At 48.0% G+C, this 17,273-nt stretch overlaps 3 protein-coding genes across 6 annotated transcripts; 2 read left to right on the top strand and 1 right to left on the bottom strand.

Moving 5' to 3' along the window:
• The first annotated feature begins 1,671 nt into the window (after nt 1-1,671).
• On the top strand, nt 1,672-7,153 carry Nicn1 (nicolin 1, tubulin polyglutamylase complex subunit). 2 transcript variants are annotated; one of them, XM_075964624.1, is made up of 6 exons: nt 1,672-1,896; nt 3,515-3,691; nt 4,604-4,717; nt 5,127-5,198; nt 5,597-5,701; nt 5,776-7,153. In XM_075964624.1, exons 1-6 carry the CDS (start codon nt 1,765-1,767, stop codon nt 5,815-5,817), a joined length of 642 nt encoding a protein of 213 aa, XP_075820739.1. In that variant the 5' UTR covers nt 1,672-1,764; the 3' UTR covers nt 5,818-7,153. The 2 variants fall into 2 exon arrangements, with proteins under 2 accessions (XP_075820739.1, XP_075820741.1); XM_075964626.1 differs by lacking the exon at nt 3,515-3,691.
• A 157-nt stretch (nt 7,154-7,310) lies between these two features.
• Nucleotides 7,311-13,655, top strand: Amt (aminomethyltransferase). Its single transcript, XM_075964623.1, has 9 exons — nt 7,311-7,681; nt 7,785-7,952; nt 8,355-8,435; nt 9,418-9,549; nt 10,930-11,008; nt 11,306-11,451; nt 11,889-12,069; nt 12,380-12,535; nt 12,633-13,655. The coding sequence occupies exons 1-9, from the start codon at nt 7,595-7,597 to the stop codon at nt 12,809-12,811; spliced, it is 1,209 nt and encodes a 402-aa protein (XP_075820738.1). The 5' UTR covers nt 7,311-7,594; the 3' UTR covers nt 12,812-13,655.
• A 522-nt stretch (nt 13,656-14,177) lies between these two features.
• On the bottom strand, nt 14,178-16,943 carry Tcta (T cell leukemia translocation altered). Of its 3 annotated transcripts, none has more exons than XR_012909954.1 (4): nt 16,710-16,943; nt 16,330-16,384; nt 15,260-15,489; nt 14,178-14,413 (listed from the first exon to the last, which is right to left on the bottom strand). XR_012909954.1 is itself a non-coding variant. In XM_075964622.1 (3 exons), exons 1-3 carry the CDS (start codon nt 16,930-16,932, stop codon nt 15,447-15,449), a joined length of 321 nt encoding a protein of 106 aa, XP_075820737.1. In that variant the 5' UTR covers nt 16,933-16,943; the 3' UTR covers nt 14,178-15,446. The 3 variants fall into 3 exon arrangements, 1 of the variants encoding a protein (XP_075820737.1); XR_012909955.1 differs by having other exon boundaries at nt 15,267-15,489; XM_075964622.1 differs by having other exon boundaries at nt 14,178-15,489.
• Between the last annotated feature and the right edge of the window lie 330 nt (nt 16,944-17,273).

The following is a 17,273-nucleotide window of genomic DNA, read 5'->3' as shown; positions in this document are numbered from 1 at the left end:
AAATTACTAAACAATAACTGACTTAAAAAATTATTTATTTATTGTATACACAGTATTCTGTCTGCACCTATGCCTACAAACCAAAAGAGGGCATTAGATCTCATTACAGATGGTTGTGAGCTACCGTGTGGTTGCTGGGAATTGAACTCAGGACCTTTAGAAGAACAGCCAGTGCTCTTAACCTCTGAGCCATCTCTTCAGCCTTGTTTTGTTTTTCTTTTGGTATTTCGAGACAGGGTTTCTCTGTAGCTTTGGAACTAGCTCTTGTAGATCAGGCTGGCCTCGAACTCACAGAGATCTACCTGTCTCTGCCTCCCGAGTGCTGGAATTAAAGGTGTGCACCACCACCGCCCATCCCATAAAATTATTTTTACTGCTACTTCATAACTATAACTTTGCTACTTATATGTTATAATTATGAATCATAAAGAAGCTGGGCTGTGGTGGGGGCACACCTTTAATCCCAGTACTCTAGAGACAGAGACAGGCAGATTTCTGTGAGTTTGAGGACAACCTGGTCTACAGAGCTAGTTCCAGGACAGGCTCCAAAGCTACAGAGAAACCTTGTCTCAAAAAAAAACCATAATGTAAATATTTGTGTTTTCTGATAGTCTTAGGCGACCACTATGAAAGGTTCATTCGAGCCCAAAGGGGTCACAACCCAATTAAGAATCTCTGTTCTGGAAAAACAGTGTTCTCTACCCTTGAACCATTGCTTTAATACATCCCTCAAATTTATACTTTAGATGTATCCTTACGTAAACCAATTGTTTTATCTATTGTCTTTTGTTTTTATTCTTCTGCATCGTCTTTGTTATTTTTTTTTTTTGAGACAGAGTTTCTCTGTGTAGCCCTGACCACTGACTTTCTCTGTAGACCACGCTGGCCTCAAACTCAGGAGATCTGCCTGCCTCTGCCTCCCCAGTGCTGGGATTAAACTCATTTGTCACTACTGCTGGGTTTATGTCTTTTTTAAAAAGATACCCCCCCCTTTTTTTTGCTTTTATTTTGGGACAGGGTTACAAGATTTCTCTGAGTAGCCCAGGCTGTCCTGGAACTCTGAGATCTGCCTACCTTCACCTCCCTAGTACTGGAATTAAAGGTGGGCTCCCCACTACTCCCCCACCCCCAGACAGGGTTTCTTTTTCTTTTTTTCGAGACAGGGTTTCTCTGTGGTTTTGGAGCCTGTCCTGGAACTAGCTCTTGTAGACCAGGCTGGTCTCGAACTCACAGAGATCCGCCTGCCTCTGCCTCCCGAGTGCTGGGATTAAAGGCATGCGCCACCACCGCCCGGCTTGCATTCCTAGTTTTATGGGGTACTGGGGGGGATCAATTCAGGGCTTTCCATATGTTAGGTTAACACTATCAATTGAGCTGTGAGTTCTTTATAAAAATGTTTTTGCGATTAATGTCATTTGTGTTCAAGGCCTTATCCATCTTAACCGACTGCCGCCCTAAAGTGGCAGAATCTAAGAAAGGTTTACGCCGACCCAAAGCATTATGGATCCTTTGGATAAAGAATAGCTCGACGGTTGCCGGGAGCGGCCGAAGAGCGGCTCTCAGACGCGTGGTGATTGGTTGACGCAGAACTTCCGCAGGCACTTCCTACTCTCGACCCGCCCTGAGCATCGGTGATTGGCTGGTCTGTGCATGCGCTACGTCGCCTGGGAGTTGTAGTTCTTTTGTTTCGCTAGGCGAAGCCTGTAAAGGTTAGTAGTTGGCGACTGTTAGCGGTAATTGTGCTTTGTCGCTGGCGCCGGCATCATGTCTCGTGTGTTGGTGCCCTGTCATGTGAAAAGCACCGTAGCCCTGCAAGTGGGAGACATGAGAACCTCCCAAGGTCGGCCTGGCGTGCTGGTCGTCGATGTCACCTTTCCCAACGTCGCGCCTTTCGAGGTGAGCGACCCCCAGTAAGCGCGATCAAGGCGTCTGGGCGGGGAAGACATTTTTACTCTTTTTTTTTACTCTTTAACAACCTCTGCAGTTCCCTTTGCTTTGACGAATTGGCCCTATTCAGTGGCATTACAGTCTTTATGATACTAGAATTTACTGTCCTGTTCTCTTCAGCATCTCTTCCTCATTTCCAGGACACCACTGGAAATACAATTATGAACCTCAGTACAAGTGGGAGGGTATTTTGGTTTTGGCCATAGGTGGGATCCTTAAATAATGATGTCAATTTCCCCATTCCAATGGCCTCTGCCATTGGTAAGGTGCAGCTCATCCTTTATCTAGGTTCTCCTAGTGACTTGTTTCTAATCCCCAGTTGCACTTCCATCTCAGCTGACCGTGACAGGGCACTGCATGACCTCAACAAGGGACAAAGCTTACCTCTAATGGCATAGCATTCTGAGCCACCCTGTGACGGTGCCTCACCCACTCCCTTGGCCTTACATGCTTTGTGTTACAATATGTGGTTATCTCCCACGAGGTTGCTTACCACTGGCTGGGAAACCTGGAATATCTGAGTCAGTGTGTTTGAGGCGGCCCTTTGACATCTATATATATATATTTAAATGCTTATTTTAACTTTATGTGTATGAGTGTTTTGTCTGCATGTATGTGTTTATACTTTGTGCATACCTGGTACTGGTGGAGGCCAGAAGAGGCTTCTAAATCCCCTGGAACTGAAGTTATGAACTATTAGGAGTCAGGTAGGTTCTGGGAACCAAACCTGACTCTGCAAGAGCACCAAGTACTCTTAACCACTGAGCACCCGATATGTTTTTGTTTTTGTTTTTAATTCCATGGCTGATTCTGATGAGCTTCCAGTGATGATAACTACTACTATGGTAGTTGATACTGTAGGTCTGCCCAGCTCATTGCCTCCCCCAGGCCCCTGCACTGCACTCAGCAAGCTCTCCTACTCTTCTTATTCTGGTCTTAGTCTGATCATTCCTTCTTAGTTAAGAGACAGAGAGCTCCACAGAGGGAGAGAACCTCTGCTATTACCAGGTTGAACTACAATTCTTTTTCATACTAGATTCTTAGGGTCTCTCACTCTGGTACTCTTTCAAATATGCTACTTTTTGGGTGGTGGGTGGGTCTCGTGAGTCCCAGAATGGTTAAGAATTGCTGAGGCTTACCATGAACTTCTGATCCTCCTGCCTCTGCCTCCCTAGCCCTGGGATTACAGGTGTGCATCACACACCCAGGTTGTACATCACTGAGCATCTAGCATAGAGCTTCAGACATGCTAGACAAGGCAAGTGCTGAACCGCTGAGCTACGTTGTCAGCCCAGCGTGTTGCCATACCCACCTTTGTTATCTACTTCACAGTCTCGCTCTTTCAGGCTTCACATGTCCATTTTCTGCTTTCTTCAGGGACCGTCTCGGGTATGTTGGTGTGGTTTGTTTGTGTGACTTACTGGACTGTGAGCATTTTTAGGAAAGCAAAATTATGTCTGGGCTCCAAGAATTGTTGACTTGCTTAGCAAAAGTGTACATTCCAAAAGAAAGATTACGTCACCGTGCCCAGGACCTCATTTCTCATGGTTGGTTGGGTGTATTCTAGTTGCAGGAGATCACGTTTAAGAATTACTACACAGCTTTCTTGAGCATCCGTGTTCGTCAGCATACCCCACTGCACACACCATCCAAGTGGGTAACTTGTCTGCGGGACTACTGTTTGATGCCTGACCCACACAGTGAGGAAGGAGCCCAGGAGTATGTATCACTGTTCAAACACCAGGTCAGCTGGGCCTCAATATGACCAGGAAATCCCAGATGAGGACTTCCTGCCTAGGGACTGGGCAAAATAGCAGAAGGGAAGAGTGGGGCAAAAGTGGGCTGGACATGCCGGGCGGTGGTGGCGCACGCCTTTAATCCCAGCACTCGGGAGGCAGAGGCAGGCGGATTTCTGTGAGTTCGAGACCAGCCTGGTCTACAGAGCTAGTTCCAGGACAGGCTCCAAAGCCACAGAGAAACCCTGTCTTGAAAAACCAAAAAAAAAAAAAAAAAAAAAAAAAAAGTGGGCTGGACTGTGGCTATCAGTTGGGTACAGGGGAGGGACCACTGTCCTGTCCTTCCCCAAGGCTTGGGGAAACATTTGGTTTACTGCTGGCTGGGAAGTTCCTGCTAAAGGAGATGAATTTTAAGTGGATCTTTTTTATTTAATTTTATCTATCTATCTATCTATCTATCTATCTATCTATCTATCTATCTATCTATCTATGTGGATCTTTTTTATTTAATTTTATCTATCTATCCATCTATCTATCTATCTATCTATCTATCTATCTATCTATCTATCTATCAATCTATCTATTGATTTTTCAAGCCAACGTTTCTCAAGCCCTGGCTGTCCTTGAACTCGCTCTGTAGACCAGGCTGGCCTGAAACTCACAGAGATCCCCCCCTGTCTCTGCCTCCTGAGTGCTGGGATTAAAGGTGTGTGCCACCACCATCCAGCTATTTATCTTTTTAAATTGTTTTTTGTTTTGTTTGAGACAGTTTCTCTGTGTAGCCCTGGTTCTCCTGTTTTATAGACCAGGCTGGCCTTGAACTCAGAAAAAGGAACTGCCTGCCTTTGCCTCCCAAGTGCTGAGGCGAAGGCATGCACCTCCACACCCTGCTCAGTAGGTCATTAAGTGTGTGTATCCAGATGCTGTGTGACATGACCAGAGTACTGGAGCTGCGTCTGATTCTGCGGCAGCCGTCACCACTATGGCTGTCTTTCACAGTGGAGGAATTGCAAATCTACCAGCAGGGACCAAAGGTAAGTGACTGTATGAAACCTACTGGCTAGCCCTGGACCTAAGAAGCTTCTAAATGGCTAGGAGAGATGGGGCACTGGTGTGGGCGATGGGCAAGGATGGAGAGCTACAGAGAGAAGCCTTCATGATGTTGGAGGAATATGAATGCAGAAAGTCAAAGGTGAGTTTCTGCATCGGCATCCCCTGACCCTCAAGACCACCTACTACCTTTAGGTGCTGGGATGGACTTTTGTTCCTGGGTTCTCCTTCTGCAGAACAGAAGAGCTCAGTAATCTGAGTGTTCCTTTGATCGTCCATGGTCCTGAATAGGAATTTCCCAGTATTTCAGGCTCAAGGGACCTTTTCTTTGCTCTCAGGTGCCAGAGCTCTCAGATTCGGCCCCACTTAGAAGAGTATACCTTTGCTTTGCAGAGCCCCTCCTTGACTTTCCCCAAGTGGCTTTCCCACCCGGTGTCCAATGAGCAGCCTGTTCCCCGCCTTGAGGTAAGCTCTAACCCTGGGTGTTAGCCACACATACATGGTTCTGATGCCCAGAGTATGAACATGTGGGCCTCTGGCTATCCTGAGGCCAGCTGGGGATATAGAATACTTACTGAGCATGCATAAGGTCCTGGGTTTGATTTCCAAGACCACAAAAATTTGAGATTGGACACAGGGCTCATGGTTCAATGTCTTCCTGGGTGTTCTGTGGGATTTGAGTTGTGTCTGCTTCTAGGCAGGCATGGACTGCTTCCTGAGTGAACATCAAGCCCTAGGCATACACACATTCTGCAAGTTATCTGGGAATGCTACTGGTTTCAGCTGGAGTGCCCCATGTCTTACATCTCTAAGGGCACTGCTGGGGAGAGATTCATGGCCACTCTTCCTTCCTTCTGGAGCAGGGTCTCCCAGATCCCAGCAGAGTATCCTCCGAGGTGCAGCAGATGTGGGCACTGACAGAGATGATTCGGGCTAGTCACAGTTCCACAAGGATTGGCCGCTTTGATGTGAGTGAGTGCTTCCTTCTGCTTGGCTTTCCTTGCTTTGAATAGCTCAGAACTGATAGTCTCTTGTGTTGCAGGTGGATGGCTGCTATGATCTGAATTTGCTCTCCTACACATGAGCGGCAGCATTCTACTTGAGACATTGGCCTTCTGTGCCCATCCAGGACTGGTTTGGCCACCAGAAACTGAAGTGTGTTCCCTGCGCATCCAAGTTCTATCTGCGCCAAAGAAATTCTTGACATTCACTTAGCTGTTTTAGCATGACTTCCCAGTGTGTGTGGGGGTACTTTCTGTCTTTGTCTGACATGCAAATTCAGTCTCTTCCTCTCAACATTTACAGGTTCTACTTAGAATCCTTGAGTTCCTCCTGCCTATCCTGCCAGTGTGCACAGCCTGTCTTCTACCATTTTCCTTATTATTGAGATAAACCTGTTCCCTGTAGCCTAGGAAGGCCACTGCTGTTTTGACACTCATGACCTGAGAAACTTGAAGAAGAGATATCCCCTATTCATTCCTCTGCTTCTGTTGGTAGCCTTTTTCCTTTTGTATTATATCCATAGAAAAGTAAATGTCCTACAGACCTGCATGGTGGCACACACCTTTAACCTCAGCACTTATGAGTTCAAGGCCAACCTGGTTTACACAATGAATTCCAGACTAGTGAGGGCTACACAGTAAAACCTTGTCTTTGTGGCACAGGGGATGAAAAGAAAAAGAAAATGTCCCTCTTTAAATCTGTCTTTTGCCAGCCTATACCAGCCTAGGAGGCAGAGCTGGGATTTGGCTGCTGAAATGTGTTGTCTGTCAGTTCTGGGCAGGTGCTTTTGGCACAGCTGGGGCCTGACAATGAGACCTCCAATCTATTTGTCCTCTGTCTCAGCATGAAGCATATCTATGACCCTTCTCCCAGTTGCTTCTTGCCGGTCATGCTCAGGACAATGAGAGATGATCCCTGGGGGTAGTGTGTGCAAACGAAGGTTTCACAGATACTGTTTGAGAGGCTGCGGTCCTCGATGGCCCTGGAGCAACCTGTAAATGATGAAGGCTGCTGCACTTTCCTGGGCTAAAATTTGGTTTCCCTCCATGTCTCCCAGATGTTGCCCCTGGGAAGGGTTATAAAGCAGTGCAGCAAGGTGTCCTGGACCTGGAAAATTGAACATGTGTATGTGCAGCAGTTTTTGGGAAAGTCTAGCCACCTTTGGTAGCTACCCTGTATTCTTGCCAATCAGCCTTCTTGAAGTTAGTGTTTTTACCTACAAGATCATTGTTTAAACCCATCTGGTTTTTGCTGAAAGGCTGATCACCATAGTCCTGTGTTCAGGGAGCAATGGTCTTTAGTTTGCATGAGTAGAGAGGATTCGGGGTGGCAGGGATCATGCATAATTCATAGCTGTATTCCTAAGATCCCTGGAACTAGTGTGCGGCAAGACAAATAAATACTTGTGCAATACGTGACTGCTGCTGTTTGCTGCTTGTGTGTGCCCAGTGGGAGAGCCAGAGACCAGGCCACAATGATACTAGGACTGCCCAGAGGATTTCACCCTCTAGTGGCTCCACCTTCCACAGCTATTTGACCTGAATGTGTAATTCAGGCTTTTCAGCCATTTGCAGAACTTTGACCTTCTGGAGGCTGGGAGTTCTAACCCCCTAGTTCTGGTTCTAGGCAGTTCTGTTCTGAACTGCCTGACTTGCTTTTATTAGTTAAAGGAAGAGCCTGAGGCCATCGGGAGTCAACGCCCCGTTCTAAATCCCAGCCTGCCCTGTGGGCTTCCCACACCCCTTCCCATCCTCTGGGAGCTAGAAAGACCTGTCCAAGCAGGGGTTTGGACTACATCTCCCAGAGTGCCTGGCAGAATAGTGGCCTCGGTGTGCCGGCTGCACCAGTTGCGGGTTACGATGCAGCGGACAGCGAGTGTGGTGGCTTTGGGCTTTTGCCTGCAGGCACAACCCTTGGTCCAGAGCCGCCCACTCAGTTGTGTACAGGTGGGATGAAGGGCACTGGTGGGAGTTTGTTACTGGTCTTGGAGGGTGGGGGAGGAAGCTGATGGGACTGGGCCCTGGTGGCTTTAAACCTGGCTGTCCACAGCATGTGCTCCGCAGGACTCCACTGTATGACTTCCACCTGGCCCACGGAGGAAAAATGGTGGCGTTTGCAGGGTGGAGTCTACCTGTTCAATACCGGGACAGTCACGTTGTTTCACACCTGCATACACGCCAGCACTGTTCTCTCTTCGATGTGTCCCACATGCTGCAGGTGAGCCAGGGGCTTGATCTGGTCTTCCTCCCCATCTACAGTATTGTACTTTGCCGCTTAGCGTGAGGAGATCTTAGACTACAGGGTTAGGGGCACTGACTAATTTAGGAGGTCTTCTGATTTGCTCTCCTCTGCCCTTGGCTAGAGCTGTACCTACTCCCATCTATTGTGCTGGATATTGGCTAGAAATTGGTTGGGTATCTTAGTAAGGTGCTCGGTCCCAGGAGGCTGGGAGGGAAAGGGGAAACGAGAAGGTAGACCCTCTGCCATCTCCAGAACCCAAAGACCGTACTTACTTCTGGGCTGAAGTGTGTTATGGACAACTGTAGGATGCTTTCTTGCCTAGTAGCCTTTTAGACTTCAGATACTGCAGTGGCCTGAGGCTTTCCATATTTTCCCTAGACCAAGATATTTGGTCGTGACCGAGTGAAGCTGATGGAGAGTATAGTGGTTGGAGACATTGCGGAACTAAAGCCTAACCAGGTGGGCCTATTTTATTTTTCTCAATGTTAGGTCCTTGTCTAAAGCTTAGGAGGCACAAAGATAGGTCAGATTTAGCTTTGCAGGGCTTGCTATCTTGATGGAGCCATTGGGTCATTTCCAGATATCCAACTGGCTTTGGAGAAGCACTATCCCAGCCCTACTACATTGTGCTGGGAGGCCAGAAACCAAAGTTTGTATGCTTTGACCTCATGCTGCTGCTCATACCTGTGGTATTCAGAGCATGATCCCTAAACCAGCAGCCTCTCCATTTTCTAGGGCTGTGTTAGGAATATGCTGAAGCACTGCTTTACTCTGGGCTGCTGAGCCAGAACCGTAGTTTTAACAAGATCCCTAGGTGGTTCGAGTGACTTACCAATCTCAAGGTTTGGCCATCCAGTTGCAAGGCTAAGGCCAGCTTTACAGTGTTTTGAATACAGTGAAGAATGTGCTGGGAGCCTGTGGGATCCTGAAGATGGTCTTTGAATCTTTTCTCCTGGAGGATGGCACATGGGTGGAGGTGGGTGGAGTGAAGTAGTAGTTCATAGGTGTCACAGAGTAAGTGTGAAATGGGTTTCTAAAAATTGAGAAGTAAAGCCGGGCGGTGGTGGCCCACGCCTTTAATCCCAGCACTCAGGATGCTGAGGCAGGTGGATTTCTGTGAGTTCAAGGCCAGTATAGTCTAGAAGAGCTAGTTCCAGGACAGGAACCAAAAAGCTACAGAGAAACCCTGTCTCGAAAAATAAAAAAAAAATAAAAAAAAAAAAGAATTGAGAAGTAAGGGAGACAAAGGTCCCACTCCTCTGGGAGGGGTGGGAATGTACTTGACAAATGAAGGTCAAAGACCCTAGACTTCCCTTGCACTCTTTACCCAAAACTGCATTCATGAATTTGTGGTAGCTGAGTGGATCTAAGAATGTTTCTGGCTCACACTTGGCTTTGGCTTTCTGGACCTGGAGACAAGGATGTTCTGCTTTAATGCTAGGGCATACTGTCACTGTTTACCAATGAAGCTGGAGGCATCCTAGATGACTTGATCGTGACCAATACTTCGGAGGGGCACCTGTATGTAGTGTCCAATGCTGGCTGCTGGGACAAGGACTTAGCTCTCATGCAGGTATGGTTGCTTTTGTTTTGTTTTTCCAGACAGGGTTTCTCTATGTAACAGCCCTAGCTGTCCTGGAACTTGCTCTGTAGACCAGGCTGGCTGTGGCTGCGAACTCACAGAATCCACCTGCTTCTCTCTGCTTCTCAAGTGCTGGGATTAAAGGCGTGTACCGCCCCTGCCTGGCCCTACAGCTGCCTTTTATTCTAGGTCTTTTATATTCTTTTTTTTTTTTAATATTTATTTATTTATTATGTATACAATGTTCTGTATATATTCTGTCGACATGTATGCCTGCAGGCCAGAAGAGGGCACCAGACCTCATTACAGATGGTTGTAAGCCACCATGTGGTCGCTGGGAATTGAACTCAGGACCTTTGGAAGAGCAGGCAACGCTCTTAACTGCTGAGCCATCTCTCCAGCCCCGGTCTTTTATATTCTTTGTTCATAAAGCAGTGCCCAGTGCAGATAGGGGCTCAGAAAATGACTCTTAGTACAAGAACAGCCAATAGACTGAAGAGTAGGCACTCCATGTGTGCATCAGGGTTTGGGGATAGAGACTAGCAGAGGTGGGGAGATAAAGCTGACCCTGGGGGGGCTGGAGAGATGGCTCAGTGGTTAAGAGCATTGCCTGCTCTTTCAAGGGTCCCGAGTTCAATTCCCAGCAACCACATGGTGGCTCACAACCATCTGTAATGAAGTCTGGTGCCCTCTTCTGGCCTGCAGGCATACACACAGACAGAACATTGTATACATAATAAATAAATAAAATAAAAAATAAGGGCTGGAGAGATGGCTCAGAGGTTAAGAGCATGACTGTTCTTCCCGAGGTCCTGAGTTCAATTCCCAGCAACCACACGGTGGCTCACAACCATCTGGGTTTTTTTTTTGTTTTTTTGCTTTTTTGGTTTTTTTTTTTTGGTTTTTCGAGACAGGGTTTCTCTGTGGCTTTGGAGCCTGTCCTGGAACTAGCTCTGTAGACCAGGCTGGTCTCGAACTCACAGAGATCCGCCTGCCTCTGCCTCCCGAGTGCTGGGATTAAAGGCATGCGCCACCATAGGCCGGCTTCACAACCATCTGTAATGAGATCTGGTGCCCTCTTTTGGCCTGCAGCAAACATGCAGGGAAAACTCTATACATAATTAATAAATAAATTTAAAAAAATCATCATGTTAAAAAAAAAAAGCTGACCCTGGCCCTGAAATGATCATCCTCTGTGATGTAAGTGAGGTGACAGACGTGGGCTTAGGTCCTCCTTACCACTTAGCAGCTACGTGAATTTTAAGATGGGAATCAGCCTGCTATTAGCCTGCCCAGTTCTGTAGTGTCCAACCCAGAGTAGGTGCTCAGTAATGGTTTTAGACACTGATGTGCTTCTGGTTTTCATTTCAGGAGAAGGTCAAGGAGTTCCAGAACAGGGGCAGTGATGTAGGCCTGGAAGTGATAGATAATGCCCTGTTAGCTCTGCAAGGTGAGCGTGCCAGGTTGGGGCTAGAGCCAGCCCTTGCCTTCCTGCCTTTATTTGCTGATTAGCATGGATGCTATCCCGAGAGGAAGGTATGGATGCTTCCTCGAGAGAAAGGTATGGATGCTGTGATAGCTGTATGCCATAATTCCAAAGTTAAGTATCTTTCCTCTCTGCAAAGCTGTCCAAGGGTTGGAGCAAGGGCATCCTTTTCTGTTTTGCTGAGTTGGACTTGCTTGGGACCTGTTCTGCTTCCTAAGGAAGTGCTGGGTCCAAGACCCTTGTTATTCTTTTTGGGCTCAGGACCTGCTGCAGCACAAGTGCTACAGGCTGGTGTGACAGATGATTTGAGGAAACTGCCCTTCATGACCAGTGCTGTGATGGAGGTGTGTGGTGTGGCTGGCTGTCGCGTGACCCGCTGTGGCTACACAGGAGAAGATGGTGTGGAGGTATGTTGAGAAGTAACTATTCCCTATGGAGCCTCATGCCTGTAATCCCAGTGCTTATGGAGATAGAAGCAGGAACATTTTAGTTCATGGTGTGGGTTTCCATAGTGAGTTCCAGGCTAAGCAAGGCTACATAGTGAGAGCCTATCTCAAAGGAAAAAAAGCCAAATTAAACCCCAAAACAAAAAATACAGTTGTAAAGTTTGGCAGAGGGTGGCACATGCCTATAGTCCCAACACCAAGGAAGTAGAGACAGGAGAATCATAAGTTACAGGCCAGGCTGAGCTACCTGTCTCAGAGGGATGAGAGTAGGGGAAAATGGGGAATATCACTATTTGTACAGGAGTGTTTCACTTCTGTACAACCAAAAGTGGTAAAAGTGGTTACAGGATTCAAGGTTCAGGGGGTAACTGCCCATCTGCTTCTCGTCCTTTGTGCAGATCTCAGTGCCAGCAGGAGAGGCGGTCCACTTGGCAACTGCTCTGCTGAAAAACCCAGAGGTGAAGCTGGCAGGACTAGCAGCCAGAGATAGCCTGCGCCTGGAGGCAGGCCTCTGTCTGTATGGGAATGACATTGATGAACATACCACACCTGTGGAGGGCAGCCTCGGCTGGACACTGGGTGAGCTGGGCTAGCACTGAAGGGGTCCTGAAGATTCCATAACTACTCCTAAGGTTGTATATACTGCAACAAGTAACTCAGCTTTGCTGAGCCTTCATTCCCTGAAGGTGCTACTGTGGTCTTGCCTTTTAGAAACTGAGGACCCTAAGTATGGCTTCCAGGGGGTAGGAGATGATTGATTGACTGACTGTAGTGCAGGGGAAGAATAGAGCCCAAGTGATGCTAAATGACATCACTTGGGGCTTTCGTAGTAAAGGATTCCTGTGTCCAGGACTTATGTGCAGCTTACATCTGGTGTGTTCCTTTCCAGGGAAGCGGCGCCGAACTGCTATGGACTTCCCAGGAGCCAAAATCATTGTGCCCCAGCTGAAGGGTGAGGTGCAGAAGAGACGTGTGGGGTTGATATGTGAAGGGGCTCCAATGAGAGCTCACAGCCCTATCCTGAGCACAGAAGGCACTGTGATTGGTAAGTGGTCCAGGAGGGGACATTGGCTAGCAGGGTATCCAAGGTAGGGATATTGGGCTGGCAGGGTTGTGTTAACCTATGGCTTATGCTTGGACAGGCACAGTGACCAGTGGCTGCCCTTCACCCAGCCTGAAGAAGAATGTAGCAATGGGATATGTGCCATTCAAATACAGTCGGCCAGGGACACAGCTGCTGGTGGAGGTTCGGCGGAAGCAACAAATGACAGTGGTTAGCAAAATGCCCTTTGTGCCCACGAACTACTACACTCTCAAGTGAAGATGACCCATGGGAAAGCAGTTCCCTCCAGGAGTCTTGCCCTAGAAGGCATTCTATAGTGCTTAGTCAGGACAGAAGTAGAACTCACAGGGGTGGGTAGAAGCTGAATGGGGTTTGCTGTGGTCTGATTAGGGTGGGGAGAGCATCCCATCTATTCTCCTTCCCCACCAAGCTATCCTAACTTTAGGGCCTGATTTTTAAATGACAAATCACCTTACTTAATGTCCTATTTTAGTCTGCAATCCCACTAACCTTATTCTGCCAGGGGCTGGCCAGAGAACAAATGTCTGCCTTTGTGTGGAGGATACCTGCCCAACCTACCTCACGATGGTTTCTCTAATTTCAAAGGGCTATTACTGTGGGCAGTGTGAGCTTAAGTGCCTTCCACTTTGTTCCCCATGAATGCATACTCTGCCTTTCCTCGGATAAAAATGACTCCTGACTCAGTGTCGGGTGAGTTGTTCCTGTGTGCAAACTTAGGGATGGTTAAGTAAACACAGACTCACCCTTCCACATTCCCTAGTCAACTCAGCCTGCTGTCCAGCAGCAAGACATGGCAGGCTGGGTACTTGGGCTGACCTTAGCTCTTGTTGTGAATAACTGTATTTTACTAACTCTTGAAAAAAAAAATTAGTTTCCTTCTGGGGCTGGAGAGAAGAGGGCTCAGTGGTTAAGAGCACTGGCTGTTCTTCCAGAGGACCCAGGTTCAATTCCCAGCACCCACACAACAGCTCACAACTGTCTGTGATCCAGCTCAGGGTGATTTGACACCCTCACACAGATATGAATGCATGCAAAACACCAATGCACACAAAAATAAATAAGAAAATTTTCTTTCTTCTTACTTGCCATGGTCTCTAGCTTTATTGTTCCCTTGTTCACTGGGTTCCTGGGGTGCCAACCCAATGCCTGTCTTCTTGGCCTCCAACACAGGTTCTGAGTAAGCTCTCCTTGAAAGAGGCTATATATATATATATATATATATATATATATATATATATATATATATATATAAACTAACAGGGATATAGAAGTGGTGTGGTGGCATCCCTTTTTAATCCCAGGACTTGTGAGTTGGGGACAAAAGTGTTGGGAGTTTAGGGTCATCCTCGGCAATATGTTGAGGCCAGCTTGGACAACATGAAACACTAACTCAACTCTCTCTATCCCTCCCACTCCCACATCCCCAAACCTAATGGGAATATTGTCCCTGGTAGGCAATCTACCACCACTCTAGGGAGCTGGCATCAGTTCTCCACCTCTGCAAATTACTGTATTTTGGATCCTGAGGGCAACACACCCACGATCCCTTACTGGTTGCCCGTGTGCACACACCCTTGCCCTGTTGGAATAACCACACGACTGATGCACTTCTCTGTTTAATATGCCACATCTTCAGTTGTTCCTGAGATGGAATATGAGACCTTGCCTCTTCGTAGGGATGTCAGGGGATGGACCTGAAACTGTGAAGAACATCTTTCTGCCATACAGATGCATCGCTGGAGTAGGTACTTGTGCATGAGGAGTTCAGTACAGTTTCATTTATAGTACACCTGCTACAAAGTCTTTGTAGACAAAGGCTGCCAGAAGCCTATGTGACATCTAACAAAGAGACAGTGGGACACCTGAGGTAGCCAGTGGCCCAGCAGAGACAGGCAGAAGTACAACCACTAGAGGAGATAGATCCAGGGCCACAATGCTTTTAGGAACCATACTGTTCTCAGGAAGTGGTGTTTCCCTGGGGACATTTGCCACCCACCCCTTTAGAACCTCTTCTGACCCACTGTGAAGGGCCCAGGGCTATCTGGCTAGTGGCTCACTCTTACTGATATTTTTAGGGGCTGAAATGATACTAGCAGGCTCTTAGGATGAACCCTTGTCCAGATGGGAAGTGATAAGGCTGCAGGGCACAATGAAGTCATTGCACTAACTGCTTAGTACCTCCCTAGGAGGTGACAAGGTACAAACCAAAACACCCCATGGGCACTTTAAGCAGGGGAGCTGGTAGCCAATACCAGGGACTCTAGATGCACTCAGTGCCTCTCAGGTACTCAACTTGCCCTCAAAGAATAGAGAAACAGGTCAGCTGGAAAAGGATAACTTCCTCTGCCTGCCTCTGACCTGAAAGACTGACTGGGCCAGGGGAGGTCCATGTTTGGTGCTCTGGTCCAGGCCAGGATTACCTGGCTTTTTGCCTACAAAGCAAAGCCAAGGAAATCAAGGCTTAGGGGAGAACAGACTTCCCTCATAAATCTCAGAACTGGTTAACCTCAAGATTCCTCTTAGAAGGACAAATCTCTGTAAGATCACGCCCTAAGGGAATGAAGAGGACAGGAAAAAGACAAGGTGAAAAAGGGCTGCTGACCTTCCCAACCAAGATGCTTCTCAGCTCTAACCCTTGACAGAAGTCTTAGGGCAAGACACATGGTAGAGACAAACTTCACCTGCCTGGTACCTGGAGCTGTCGGAGGCAAGCCTGAAGGCAACAGGCTCACCCTGCAAGCACTGTGGTACTCCAGTCCCCCAACCCCAAGCCCTCTGCAGTTTTCCAAGGGGTCTGGGCAGCAGCAGGATGCAGCCTAGGAGACAGCAGACCCAGTGGTGTCTCTGGAGACCCTTCTGCTGTTGCCTTCCCTTATTCTCTGTGGGTTTTGAGAGGTTCATTTGCTGCCATTTCCCTGAAAGTAATGGAGAGAAGCAAGGTTACTTCATGGATAGCAGAATAGTCTATTCACGAATACTTGCCATTAAGCAGGCAGTTATAAATGCTAATGAGATCAGGCCACTGTCTTGCTCCATGGTCCCCCTATGCTCTTGTGTTCCAAGTTCACCATCACAGCCTCTAGTCTCCTAATATGTCACATTTGTCCTAGTTAGTGAGCCTGTTTTAGCTATTTTTTCCCCTTATCCAGTGTTCTACTCTCCCTTTGGTCTTAGTTTAGGTGTCATGGGGGTGGTCCCTGAGCCCCTTTGCATTTGTACTTTCCTTCTAAACCTCTTGCTTCCACCGTAAGCAGAGTCTGGGTTGTCCTTGTTTTCTTGGACCTGCTGTGACCTCTGTCATATAGTAGAAGCTCAGAGATTGGCTGAACGAAATGTCTTGATAAGTAAGCTGTTTTTTCAGAGATTAGGAGGCTGACTTGATGAGGTAGTGTGCTAAGAATAGAGGCTGTTAGGCTGGGGGGGGGGGCTATAGCTTCAATGGTACAGTACTTGCCTAGAATAGATGCTCTTGCTTTCCTAATGAAGGACTTCCCAACCAAGGGATTTTTTTCCAATAGACCCGCCACTTCCTCTTTCTAAAATTATGGTGACACCTCCATCCATCCCCACTGAATATGCTGATAAGAGGCTTTCTGGGCACTGGTAAACGCCCAACTCCAATCCTGAGAATTGGGTTCTTGCAAAGGCCACTCACTAAGCTAGGGTACTGGCATCCTGAGAATTCTCTTCCCTGTCACCAGTACTCGAGTGTCCCCTGACTGCCAAGCATGGGGTTGGGATAGAGATTTACTCACCATGAAGGGAAATGTGTGGAGCCATCAGGTGTGGATCCATTCTGGCCACTCAGACCTGGAGGCAGGAACACACCCAGAGCTGCAGGAGGCTGAGGGTGGGGCTCTGAGCAGGTCAAGTCAGGGACCACCAGTATAGTTTAAGGGATTGGGGCTGGGATGCTAGGGACTAGACACTGTCTGGTAAGGGTTTTTGAGAAACAGTTACAACGTGATGATGGACAGGTGGGGATTCTAGTGTAAAATGATATGGGGGTGTAAGTCTGGATACAACGAGGCACCTGAGGGACCAGTGGCAGTCTAGCCGGACACAGGAGAAACAAGTGATACAGCTTGGTGGTGGTAGGGGCAGCCAGGCCAAGGAGGTTCGTAGGGAGCCTCACCTGGACGGTGATACAACCCGGTCACTGTGTTCCCGTAGAACCCCCACGCCAGCTGGATCCCCAGGAGACTTAACACCAACCACAGCAAGAGCAGCTTGAAGAGAGTCACTCGCATGTCCTGTGTCTCCCACTCCCGCAGGAACTCGCTGCCCAAGGTGCCCAGCGCTCCGAGCACCGTAGCGGGCAGAGCTTGCAAAAACTGCCCAGACCAAGGTTCCGCCATGACTGGCCAGCGCCCCACTGGGCGTACTGTCACCGTGGTTCTCACTGCGCAAGCGTCTTATCTTCCGGGATTACGCTTGTAGGTGCGCACGCGTACTCTCAGGCAAGGAAGATCTACTTCGCTTGCGCGAAGTGTTGGCAGTTTGGGGCAGGGCTTTAAAACCGCGCAGGCGCACCCATCCCCTCCCAGCTTACTTAAAGGGTGAGTGATTCGGTAAGTATAAAATAGCAACTCGGTCTTTTATAGCCCCGGGTTTCCCGTGATGCTCCGCGCGGCTGCGATGATTGGTTAAGCATCTTGCTTTTAGGGCGTGGATGCGCTCTTGAGCAATCGTGGACGAA

The sequence above is a fragment of the Microtus pennsylvanicus genome, chromosome 3 (assembly GCF_037038515.1).
Source record: "Microtus pennsylvanicus isolate mMicPen1 chromosome 3, mMicPen1.hap1, whole genome shotgun sequence".
NCBI classification, from domain to species: domain Eukaryota; kingdom Metazoa; phylum Chordata; class Mammalia; order Rodentia; family Cricetidae; genus Microtus; species Microtus pennsylvanicus.
The sequence above is the reverse complement of the archived record's forward strand: the minus strand, read 5'-3'. Positions and strand labels throughout refer to the sequence as shown.